Source organism: Hypanus sabinus, chromosome 7 (assembly GCF_030144855.1).
Source record: "Hypanus sabinus isolate sHypSab1 chromosome 7, sHypSab1.hap1, whole genome shotgun sequence".
Taxonomy (NCBI): Eukaryota; Metazoa; Chordata; class Chondrichthyes; order Myliobatiformes; family Dasyatidae; genus Hypanus; species Hypanus sabinus.
In genome coordinates, this window is record NC_082712.1 from 82,814,710 (window position 1) to 82,826,765 (window position 12,056).

Sequence of the window (12,056 nt, forward strand, 5' to 3'; positions counted from 1 at the left end):
GAAACATCCTTGTTAATCTTTTCTTAAAAGAGTGCATGTTACTTAATCTACTTTTTTAAAAATGAACTACACACTTAATTCAATTTCCCAAATCACTATTGGAAAATTCAAGCCTCTGGACTACTTTTCAAAGGGCAAAAATACCATTGTACTGAAATACGGATTGGAAACAGGAGAAAGGTGAGGGATTGGTCGGGAAAACAATGAAATAAAAGTAGGAACCAAAAGAAACAGACCTGAGCGTAGATTAGTCATAGTGGACGGTAGTTGAAGGTAAGCAGGATTGTGGGTGGTAACGCCTATTTCTATGGACCCAGCCCACTTGTCTACCATCTTGTCAATACGGACTTGGAAGATTTCGTTGCTCCTGAGGGACCTGTTGCTGAGCACCACCCCGTGGTTAAAGTCATCTGTTGCACTGTACAGGAAGAACACACAGCTGTTAGAGCATATTCTGGACAGGGTGCATGACAAAGTATTAACTTTGGCAGCCAATCTTTAGTCCTGAACATGGACTGTAGATTAAACTTAAAATGAACTCTGGAAAATAGGACCCTAGAGCTGTTAATTGAGAAAACAGACAATGTGAAAAAACATTCATTTTGGGTGTCTGGAGTGTGGGTGTGAAAGAGGTGTGAAAATTATATGTATTTCAAAGGAAGCATTGTAAATACGTTGTAACTATAGAATTATCCTTTGATCTTTAGCATTATAAATGTCACGTAATGTTAGGTCGAGCTGGCTCCAGAAGGGTCTCGATATGATACCTGCTGTGTCTCCTTTTATTGAATAAAAGACTACTTTGTATCTACGACCTGCATCTCTCTGGTGGCTTTGTCACACTACAACATCATAGACACTGCCCAGAAGGCGGCAATGGCAAACCATTTACATAGTAAAAAAACTGGCAAGAACAATCAAAACCGCAAGTTTTTAATGCCTTAAGTTGCTGCCAGATGACCGGTTAATTAGATATTTGCATGAATGAGCAGGTGTACCGAACAAAGTGGTCTTGAGTGCAACACGGCACATAATGAGCAATACACTCAATACACTTGTTAATCCAACAATCTAATTAGCCAATTATGTGGCAACAACTCAATGCACAAAAATTTTCGGTCAAGGCAGTACCTGCATATGGCCAGGGAGTTGGTGCATGTGTGAATGTGGTTTGGAACTTGTTGAGGGAAAGAGAGTGGGGAAGGAGCAGGAATTGCTGGGAGGGGGTTGCCTGGGTCTGGTAATAGCAGACAAGGCGAGAGGAGGGGCTGAGGGAAAGAGTGGAGAAGGAGCGGGATAGGGATTTGGAAAAAGAGGTAGGCAGCTGGGGAGAAATGGATTATTGTGAAGGGAGAAATAAAGGGAACAAGGAGGAAGTGAGGGGATGGATGAATGAAAACTGAGACAAAGAGAATAAAAGAATAAGAAATGACAATGGAGAGAGTTCTGAAAGTGAGGAAGATGAACAAGTTCAGAGAGGAGGTGTTGTCATAATTAGGTTTAATAAGGCGGCGCAAGGACACATGAAGCAAATTAACCCGTTTGTGCTAACAACTCTGGCAAATAAGATAGGGGAAATAGTATTTGCAAAAGTCCTTAATGATGGCAATCTGTTGGTAAGATGTGCAAATGAGGAACAACTTGAGAAAGCACTCAAACTAAAAGAGATAGGAAAATGCAAGGTGAAATATACAGGGAGGGTGGGAGCACGAAATAATGGTTGTAAAGGAGTGATTACGGGTATACCAATGAGTATAAACATGGAGGAGTTGAAGAGGAATATCAAAGGGGGGAAAGTAATTAATGTTCTAAGACTGAAAACAACAAAGGAGGGAATGAAAAAGGAAAGTGAAACAGTATTGATTGAATTTGAAGAGTTCCAAGGAAAATGTTCCTGGGTTTCATGAGTTACCCAGTAAGGGTATATGTGCCAAAGCCATTGAGGTGCTATAATTGTCAAAGGTTTGGACACATAGCTAAAAACTGTAAAAGGCAGAGGAGGTGTGCTAGATGTGGGGGTGATCATGAATATGGAAAGTGCGGAACAGGAGTGCAACCAAAATGCTGTAATTGTGGAGGAGCTCATAATGTGGCGTATAGTGGGTGTGAGGTTATGAGACGGGAGAATAAAATTCAAGAAATAAGAGTGAAAAGTAAGATCACTTATGCAGAAGCTGTAAGAATGTAAAGAGAACAGAATAATGCTCCTAATGATCAGAGAGCAATAGGGTGCAAGAGATACAACGAAGAGTAAATGACAGGATTTATGTGGGAAAAAAAGCTCTAGTAACATTTACTGCAGGAGTCATTAATAGTACGGCAGAGATAAAGTCAAAAAGTGACAAAATTCAGCTGGTGGTCAAAGCAGCAGTAAACCACTTAGGGTTAATAGGACTGACATGGGAAGAAATGAGGGAGAACCTCACTAATCAGTCAAGCCAGGAAGTGTCATAGGTTGGTTAGTACTCATTATGGTGATTCTTTTGCAATGGAATGCAAGGAGTTTACTGGCCAATGGCCAGGAATTTAAGGACTTTATTAAGGAAATGGTTGTGTATTCAGGAAACTTGGTTGAAACCAGCTTTAGACTTTGTGGTACATGGGTATACAATGATAAGGAAAGATAGAAATCTAGGGGGAGGAGGTTGTGCTATGTTAATCAAGCAAGGTATAGAGTACTGGAAAAAGGAGACGATCAGGAATACATAGTGGTGGAAATATGGGAGAGGGGAGGGAGTGGTTATAATTAACTACTACAATCCATGTAAAAGGGTGGATTTGGACAGCCTACTAAGGATACAAGGACAAAATAGACAAAGTAGTGTGGTGTGCAGATTTCAATGCTCACAGCACAATATGGGGGGATCCGATTACAGATTGAAATGGAACGGTAATTGAAGATTTGATGGAAGAAAAGGGATTTGGTGTGTATGAATGATCGTAGAGGAACAAGGATAAACACAACAGGAACTGAGTCGGTATTAGATATTACATTAGAGTCTAATGTCTTGGCTGGCATCAGTAACTGGGGAGTTTGGACAGCTTCAACAGTGGGCAGTGATCACTACCCAGTTTCATGTTCAGTGGGTGAAAGAGTTGAAATAAGACCAGGTGGGGGAGTCCCAAAGTGCGTGTTTGGAAAAGCAGATTGGGGTAAGTTCCAGAAGTTAAGTGAAGAAGCATTGACAAAGATTGACATTTCTGGAGATATAGATGAATTAAACAGTCAGGTGACTTCAGCAATTATTATGGCAGCAGAAGGATCTATACCGAGGAGTAAAAATAGGATGAATAGAAACATGGTTTCATGGTGGACAGAGGAATGTTGTCAGGCTGTAAAAAACAGAAATAGAGCATTCACGCTAGTTAAAAGAACCCATAATATGCAGCATTTGATTCAATATAAGGCGGCACAGGCAGTAGTGTAAAGAACTATATGTCAAGCTAAAAGGGCAAGTTGGAGGAGTTTTTGCAACAAAATAGGAAGAACAACGCCTGTGGGAGAAATGTGGGGAATGATTAAGAGGATGGGGGGAGATTGAAGGGATTGGGAGTATCCAGTAATGATATCTGAGAAGGAAACAGCAGTCTCCAGCAGGGATAAGGCTGAGATCATGGCCAAGTCATTTGTAAAGATACATAGTTCAGAAAATTTGTCTGAAGAAGGAGAAGGGAAAGAACAATGAGTCAATACCCAGGTGTGTTAAACAGGTGGAAAGAAACAGATGATATAATTGATGATCCATTTACTTTGGCAGAAATGGTGAGAGCAATAAAGAGATCGAGACCAACCTCCCCAGGGAAAGATCTAATATGCTAAAAAATCTAGGAGAAGGAGCGCTCTTGAAGTTACTGCATTTTTATAACAGAGTGTGGGAGGAGGGAAGATTGCCAAGTGCATGGAAAGAAGCAGCAGTAATTCCAATAAGGAAACCTAGCAAGGATCCGTCAAAACCCACTAGCTACAGGCCAATAGCACTAACATCAAATATATGTAAGGTAATGGAAAGGATGATAACTGAAAGGTTATCGTATGATCTTGAGAAGAGAGGAATGCTGGCAAGTTATCAGAGTGGTTTTAGGAAGGGAAGGAATTCCATGGACTCAGTGAGAAGGTTAGAGACTGAAATAAGAAAGGCCCAGGCAAATGAAGAATCAGTAGTTGCAGTGTTTTTTGACATTGAAAAAGTCTATGATATGATGTGGAAGGAAGGATTATTAATTAAACTGCACAAGATGGGGGTTGGGGGGAGAGTTTTTAATTGGATTAAAGATTTTTTGGTAGAAAAATTCAAGTTCGGATTGGATCAGAATGATCAAAACAGTACATAGTGGGAAATGGCACACCTCAGGGTAGTGTGATTAGCCCGTTACTTTTCATCATTATGCTCAATGATGTCTTCACAAAGGTACCAGTTGATATAGGTAGGTCACTGTTTGCAGATGATGGGGCCTTGTGGAAAAGAGGCAGGAACACGGAGCATATAATCAGGAAACTACAAGGAGCAATTGATGAAGTGGTAGAGTGGGGTTATGATTGGGGATGTAGATTTTCAGTGGAAAAAACTCAAACTGTATTTTTCACTAGGAAAAGAATTGAAGTAGGGAAGAAGTTAAGGATGTATGGGATTGAATTAGAAAGGGTTGGATCATTTAAATTTCAGGGAGTTATATTTGATTCACGATTAACATGGGCAGACCATATCAGGAAAGTTGAGGAGAAATGTAAAAAAGTAATAAGTGTGATGAGATGTTTGACTGGTAGGGAATGGGGAACAAGTTGTTCAGCATTGAAGAGAATGTATGTGGCTTTAGTAAGATCTGTGTTGGATTATGGAAGTGCAGCTTATGGATCAGCAGCTAGGTCTCTTATAAGGAAAGTGGACGTGATTCAGGCTCAGGTTTTGAGAGTGTGCAGTGGGGCTTTTAAAACATCTCCAGTATCAGCCCTGCAGGTAGAAATGGGAATAATGCCTTTGGAATTGAGAAGGATGCAATTGATGGCAAACTACAGGGTTAATTTGCAGGGACACAATGATTCTCACCCTGCTAAAGGAGTGTTGCAGGAGTCCTGGGAAAATGGGAAGTTTCAGAGGGAAAACTTTAGTCGGGTAGGGAATGATATTGCTAGATCATGTGGAGTGTTTGATCTAAGGATAAGTCCTTCAGTAGTTTATCCAGTTGTGGCTCCATGGAAGCTGGTATGGCCTGATGTAGACTGGCATTTGTTAGAGGTAAAAAGGAAAGTATAAAACTGATTTGGTAAGTGCATTTAACTGTCATGTGATGGAAAAGTATAGTGATTATACTCAGGTCTATACAGATGGTGCTAAGGAACCTGAGACAGGAGTGACAGGGTTTGGGGTGGCTATACCAGCAAAAGCAATTGCAATCAGCAAAAGAATATTTGATAAGTTAGTGGTGTATACAGTGGAGATGATGGCAGTGTTGGTTGCGCTGGGTGGAGAAAACTAAACTAGCCAAAGTGTTGATATGCTCAGATTCATCTTCAGTTCTAGCAAGTTTAAGGTCTTCTCACTCAAACAGCTGGCAAGATGTACTTCATGAAGTCCTTCAGTCAGTCACAAGAGTTGCAAATCAGGGAGGTCAGGTTAAATTTCTATGGGTTCCAGCTCATGTAGGGGTGAAGGGCAATGAAAGGGTGGATGAGTTGGCAAAGAGGGCAATAAAGAAAGAAAATATAGATATGCACATTAGTATCAGTAAAGCAGAGGTTAAGTGTGTAATCTGGGAAAAAATTAACCAAATGTGGCAAGAAAGATGGGACAGGGAGGGGAAAGGGAGGCATTTATATCAAATACAAAAAAGTGTTGCAGGTACTAGGGTAGGAAGTAGATAAAGAGAGGAAATTGTGTGGACTAGGTTAAGGCTGGGGTACTGTGCACTAAACCAAACATTGAAATTGATAGGGAAACACCAGACAGGACTGTGTGCGGAATGTCAGGAAGAGGAGTCAGTAGACCATGTAGTTCTGAGTTGCAGGAAGTATAAGATACAGAGAGAGATGATGAGAATTAATCTAAAGGAATTGGGGGTGCAGGAATTCACAATAAAAGGGTTGCTGGGCATGGGTGAGAGAACACAGGTCAGGGTATTTTTAGCTTTCTTAAGGGGTACAGAGGTTTTTTTTATAGGATATGATGGATAAACAGAAATAGGGTACTAGGATGGGGAGGATAAAGTGTAGGTTAGGGTATGTGTATGTGTGCGATTGGGTGAAGGGATTTAGAATGTGAGTCCATCGCATACTCCGGAGCAGAAGGAGGCGGTAATGCACCATTAAGCTGGGTGCCAACCGCCGTAAAACAAGACGGAGAGAGAGAGTGCCTGCGTACAACGCTCCTTCGGTCAACATCTTCTGGGTAACTCATGATACCATACATTTCATTTCTTATGTCTTTTACATTTGTTTTTTTTGTCTTAAATGTGATTCTGGAACTGTTGAAGCCTGTGATTCGCAGTTTGGGTGTTTCAGCACTCTACAGTCTCCGAGAGAATTTTGGAAGGCAGAGGCAGCATGCATGAAGGCTGTGGGGCACAAGCTGATGCTCGACTCTATCTCGCCGATTAAAGTTCCATGTTCGCTGATTAAAGTGACAAGGGAAATTGAAACATCAAGGTGAATGCCGAAGATGAGCACCGCCTGCCTGCCTTTTAATTGCTGGTGAGATCACTCTGCTGCGGAGAGTGGAGACTGCCTTTTGATTACCGGTGATTTTGTTCTGTTGTCGGGAGGGATACTGCCCTTTGACTGTTGGTGGGACTGCTCTGCTGCCGCAGAGGGAAAGACCTACCATTGTGCTCGGAGAATGTTACCCAGGTTTTCTGCATTTTGGATATGGACTTGAACTACAGATTTTTTTTCCCCACTCTTATAGTTTGTTATATTCTGTGTTTTAGCCCAATCTCTCTCGTTTTTTCATGTGTGAGGGAGGGGAATTTGGGGAACAATGTACTTAGTGGTGTCCTACAAGAGGACCAACATATCCCATTGTACGGTTTAGATGTTTGACCTGGAAAGCCATATTTGCTGAAGTCAGGGCTTTATGCTTTGGCTTTTGGTAGGGTCACTCATGCCAAATAGGTCACAGGGAAAGGCCAGACTAAGAGTGGTCTACTGATCTTCCAGGTTTGGGGGCTCAGCTCAGGGCTAACACCCCTGACCGGTGAAGTAAAACTGTTAAGGGAACAGCGATGAAGAATCCTTCTGCATCTGAGTGCAATGGTATTCCTGAGTCTCCACACAGGACTTGCATGACTGACAGTCGTGGAAAACCAAGAGGATGCTACTGACGTGAGAAAGGAAGTCCAGAACACCGACAGAGATGGAGAACCGTCATTGCTGCCCTAAATGCCAGTGGCATAATGGGCAAAAGAAAAAAACAACAGTGGTGTGCAGAAGAGCATCTCTGAATACATAACACAATGAACCTTGAAGCAGAGTGGCTGCAGCAGCAGAAGACTGCATACATACAGAAATGCACTCAGTGGACACTTAATTAGGTTACCTCCTATACCTAATAAAGTGGCTACTGAACATATGTTTACTCTGTGAGCTACACGCAATCAATGAATTTCATTGTGCCCAGCTGTAAATGAAAATAAACTATTGAATCAAGAAGCTGAGACTAAAGAGTCAAACAAATGCTTCAAAACTGACAATTTTGTTTTAAGCAAGCGAGTATGTTGGTTAATGCAATAGCTTTCTTAATGCTTGGTTACACAGTGGATTTCAATTAACTGGGCCATTGGTTAATCAGAGGATCCGCTTATTTGGGACAACTCTTAAAGAAAACAAAAACTAGTCAAGAAAATAGCCGAGATTCCCTTCAACACACTCAAAATGCAGGAGGGGCTATGCAGATCAGGCAGTGTCTGTGGAAATAAACAGATAATCAGCATTTTGGGCCGAGACCCTTCTTCAGAAGTCCTGAAGAAATGTTTCAGCCTGAAATGTTGATTATCTAACCATTTTCATAGATGCTGCCTGACCTGCTGAGTTCCTCCAGCATTTTGTGTGTGTTGCTTTGGGTTTCCAGCATCTGCAGAATTTCTCGTGTTTGTGATTTATCTTCGTGTATATGGAACACTATGCCATTTCACTGGAACATGGCAAACTGCATTTTAACTAGCATCAGTCGCACGCACTTGTGTAGACATGATACTGTGCTTAAAGCAAACTGTTTTTTTAAATAGCACCAGTTGCATGTGCTCCTCTTCAAAAAAGCAGCAATTCTTGTCACTGATACTTGGTGAGAATTAAGCAACAAGTCAATTCAGAACTGTTTTGCTCATTACGATTTCAAGCATTCAGGCTTGGAGATGCCAGAAACTGCCAGGAGTGAAAATGATATGATTTCACTACTTCAACTAGTTAGGAACTACAAAGAATTTGAAGGTATCAACAATCATCTTGAATGGTACAAACAAAATGAAGATTCGGGGGATGCAATCGCAAAAGCATCATATGAAAACTGTCCATTATCTGCACTGATTGTTTATTTACTTCAATCAGGAGAGCACGGCAGCCATACGTTGGATGAATTCCTCTGTTGATAATAATTAGGAACTAATACACTTTTATATACGGTAGTAGTTTTGGTAGTGTTCTAATTTGTTCTGAATTTCATTGAAATACATAATTTGTTATTCAGTTAAATGGTAGTTGGTCTTTTTTATACTTTAACTATTGCAATGAAACTTAAGCTAATTGGGACAGCTGCTTAATTAGCCCATAATATATTGGTTCCTATGTGTCCTAACTAACCACAATACACTGTATTACCTAATACTGCAGCTCATTCCAAAATGGGCTGACACACAAGTTAAATGAACCTTCTCTCCTAATGGCAAGGTAGCACAGTGCTTCAATGCACTAGGTCAGAGGATCAGAGATTTTTCGGCTTTTGAAGGATTAAGTAATAGCTGATTTGTGGATTTAATTTACGGCTTTTGCCACACTGCGCCCCATCCATTTACATAAACAAAAAGAAATCAACTTCAATTCTAAGTTTTAAACTGATTGCTTGCTCACAGGGAGGTGAAGGTGGTGACTCAGGTGAAGAGAGCAGTGAAAATGGTATTTAATTTAGTATGCCTGCCCACATGGGTCAAGAGTTAGGGAGTCAGGTTTGAAGCCATACACAACATTGGTTAGATGGCAGTTGGAAAACCACGTACAGTTCTGGTCACCACACCACAAGAAAGATGTGAGAGCAACAGAGTGCAGGAGAAAGCAACTCGCACGCACGCACACAATCAATGTTGAAAGAATTCAGTATCTCTGGAGGGGAATAAATAGACGATGTTTCAGGCTGAGACCCTTCATCAGGACTGGAAAGAAAGAGGCCGGGCAGAAGCCAGAAGGTGGGAAAGGGGAAGCTGGTAGGTGATAGGGAAGTTGGGTGTGTGAAGGTGATGAAGAGAGAAGCTGGGAAGTAACATTTGGAAAAGGGAGGGGGCTGAAAGAATCTAATAGGACAGGCCAGTGGACAATGAAATAAAGGGAAGGCTGAGGAGTACCAGATGGATTTAACTTCTTCCACATGGATTCTAACAGCATTCACTCTTCTGATCTCTTCCTGGGCTTTCTGGATGACCATGAACCAGAAGCCTTGCCCCAGTTCACTGAAGGAGGGGCAAGGCAGTTTGAACTGGGACAGTGTGCCTATCAGAAAGCATTGGTTCAGAAGACCCTTGAGAACCTCTACTGGTAGCTCATACCCTCTAAAGAAAAGGTACAAAAGAAGTTTACCAGTGTTGGGGCTGAAGTTGGGGCATAATTCAGATTTGAATGTGGAGTACAGTTTGGATTTAAAACACAGAGAATAATTAGACTGTGGCGACTCATTTCCTAGCGTATCCGAACCGACTCACAATTAGATAGCCTACGGGGGTTTGCGAGCACAGAGCTTTGGAGCCTCTGCGCCATGGGGGGCCAGTTGACAGAGGCTTAAAAGTGAGGCTGAAGTTTTCGAATAAAGTTTTTTCCTTCGACTGCAGTTACCGACTCCGTGTCGTAATTTTAGCGCTGCGTGTAGCACACCGCTACAAGACCTTAAATGTCTGCATATGCATGAATGCGGCCTGGAGTCAGTGGAGATACACATCCATTTTGGTTGTCTAGAGTCTGGGTGTGAAGAGAGAGGGTTTGAAAATGATATGTAATTCAAAGGAAGCATTGTCAATATACTGTAAACATACAATTGTCCTGCTGTTACCTTTGATCTTTAGCATATAAAAAAGTCAATTTTAGGTTGGGAGGCCTCTTCCTCCAAGAGTGTCTCAGTATGATGCCTGCTGCTCGTTTCTGTTGAATAAAACACTTCTGTACCAATTAGTTCAGTGCCTCTCAGTTAACTTTGTTCACATCACAATAACCAGTACCTTGGTAAATCCTTTCTGCACCCTTTCCATAGCCTCCTCATCTTTCCTGTAATGGAGCAACCACAACTAGACACAAAACTCCAAGTAAACTTGGAAGTTCCAGAGCAGAACCGAACTCGGGAGCCAGCCAAGGGACCGTGGACTTACTGCGGCCTCAGGGCAGTCCGGCCGTCACAGACGATGGCAGCCTTCTGCCCGCAGTTGGGGTGGAAGAGTAGCCGCTCCACCTCACCATCCCCCGAATCGAAGACACGCCGCCCCACGTCCGGCGATAGCGCCCTCATGATGGCATTGTTCCTGCGCAGCCGGTCCGAGTGGTTGTGATTGTGGACGATGGTCACTTTCACCGCCATGCCATAGAGATCCACCACCCCGTAGACCGTGGGCAAGGTCTGGGTGGCTGCCACCCCTGAGAAAGAAATTCGGGTGAGGGGAGAGGAGAAAACAGTGAGAGTGAGGAAAGATAAACAAAAGAGGATACAGGTAAAAAGAAAGCAGAAAAGAAATTGAATCATTAAGTGAAATGATCTGATCTAAATTAGGAAGATAAATTAATGTACATTGCCTCTAAGAAGCATTCATTCCCCCCGCCCCCGGAAGTTTTCACATTTTATTGTTTTACAACATTGAGTCACAATGGATTTAATTTGGCTTTTTTGGCACTGATCAACAGAAAAAGTGTCTTTTGGGTCAAAATGAAAACAGATCTCTACAAAGTGGTCCAAATTAATTATAAATATAAAAGACAAAATAATTGATTGCATAAGTATTCACCCCCATTTAATATGACACACCAAATTATCACTGGTGCAGCCAACTGGTTTGAGGAGTCACATAATTAGTTAAATGGAGATCACCGTGTGCAGTCAAGGTGTTTCAATTGATTGCAGTAAAAATACACCTGTATCTGGAAGGCCCAACTGCTGGTGAGTCAGTATCCTGGCAAAAACTACACCATGAAGACAAAAGAACAATTCAAGCAACTCCAAAAAGGTTATTGAAAAGCAAAAATCAAGAGATAGATACAAGAAAATTTCCAAGTCACTGAATATCCCTGGGAGTACAGTTAAGTCAATCATCACGAAATGGAAAGAATATGGCACAGCTGTAAATCTGCCAAGAGCAGGCCGTCCTCAAAAACTGAGTGACCGTGCAAGAAGGGGACTAGTGAGTAAGGCCACCAATAGGCCTATGACAACTCTGGAGAGTTACAAGCTTCAGAGACTGAGATGAGGGAGACTGCACATACAACAACTGTTGCCCAGGTGCTTCACCAGTTGCAACTTTATGGGAGGGTGGCAAAGAGAAAGCCAGTGTTGAAAAATAAACTCACATGAAATTTTGGCTGAAGTTCACCAGAAGGCATGTGGCAGACTCTGAAGAAGGTCCTATGGTCTGCTGAAACCAAAATTGAGCTTTTTGGCCATCAGACTAAACACTAGCTTTGGAGTAAACCAAATACCACACATCATCAAAAACACACCATCCCTACTGTGAAACATGATGGTGGCTGTGAAGGTAGAGAGTAAAATGAACGCAGCAAAATACAGGGAAAACCTGATGCAGTCTGCAAGAGAACTGCGACTTGGGAGAAGATTTGTTTTCCAGCAAGACAATGACCCCAAGCATAAAGCCAAAGCTACACAGGA

General features: G+C 42.0%; 1 protein-coding gene across 2 annotated transcripts in view; it reads right to left on the reverse strand.

Moving 5' to 3' along the window:
• Positions 1–12,056, reverse strand: part of neurl4 (neuralized E3 ubiquitin protein ligase 4) — a 126,072-nt gene that overhangs the window by 63,798 nt on the left and 50,218 nt on the right. For both annotated transcript variants that reach the window (XM_059974987.1, XM_059974986.1), the window contains exons 7-8: positions 10,555–10,816; positions 237–418 (exon numbers count right to left, since the gene is read on the reverse strand). In XM_059974987.1, the coding sequence (XP_059830970.1) occupies positions 237–418; positions 10,555–10,816 (444 nt within the window). The remainder of the gene's footprint in view (positions 1–236; positions 419–10,554; positions 10,817–12,056) is intronic.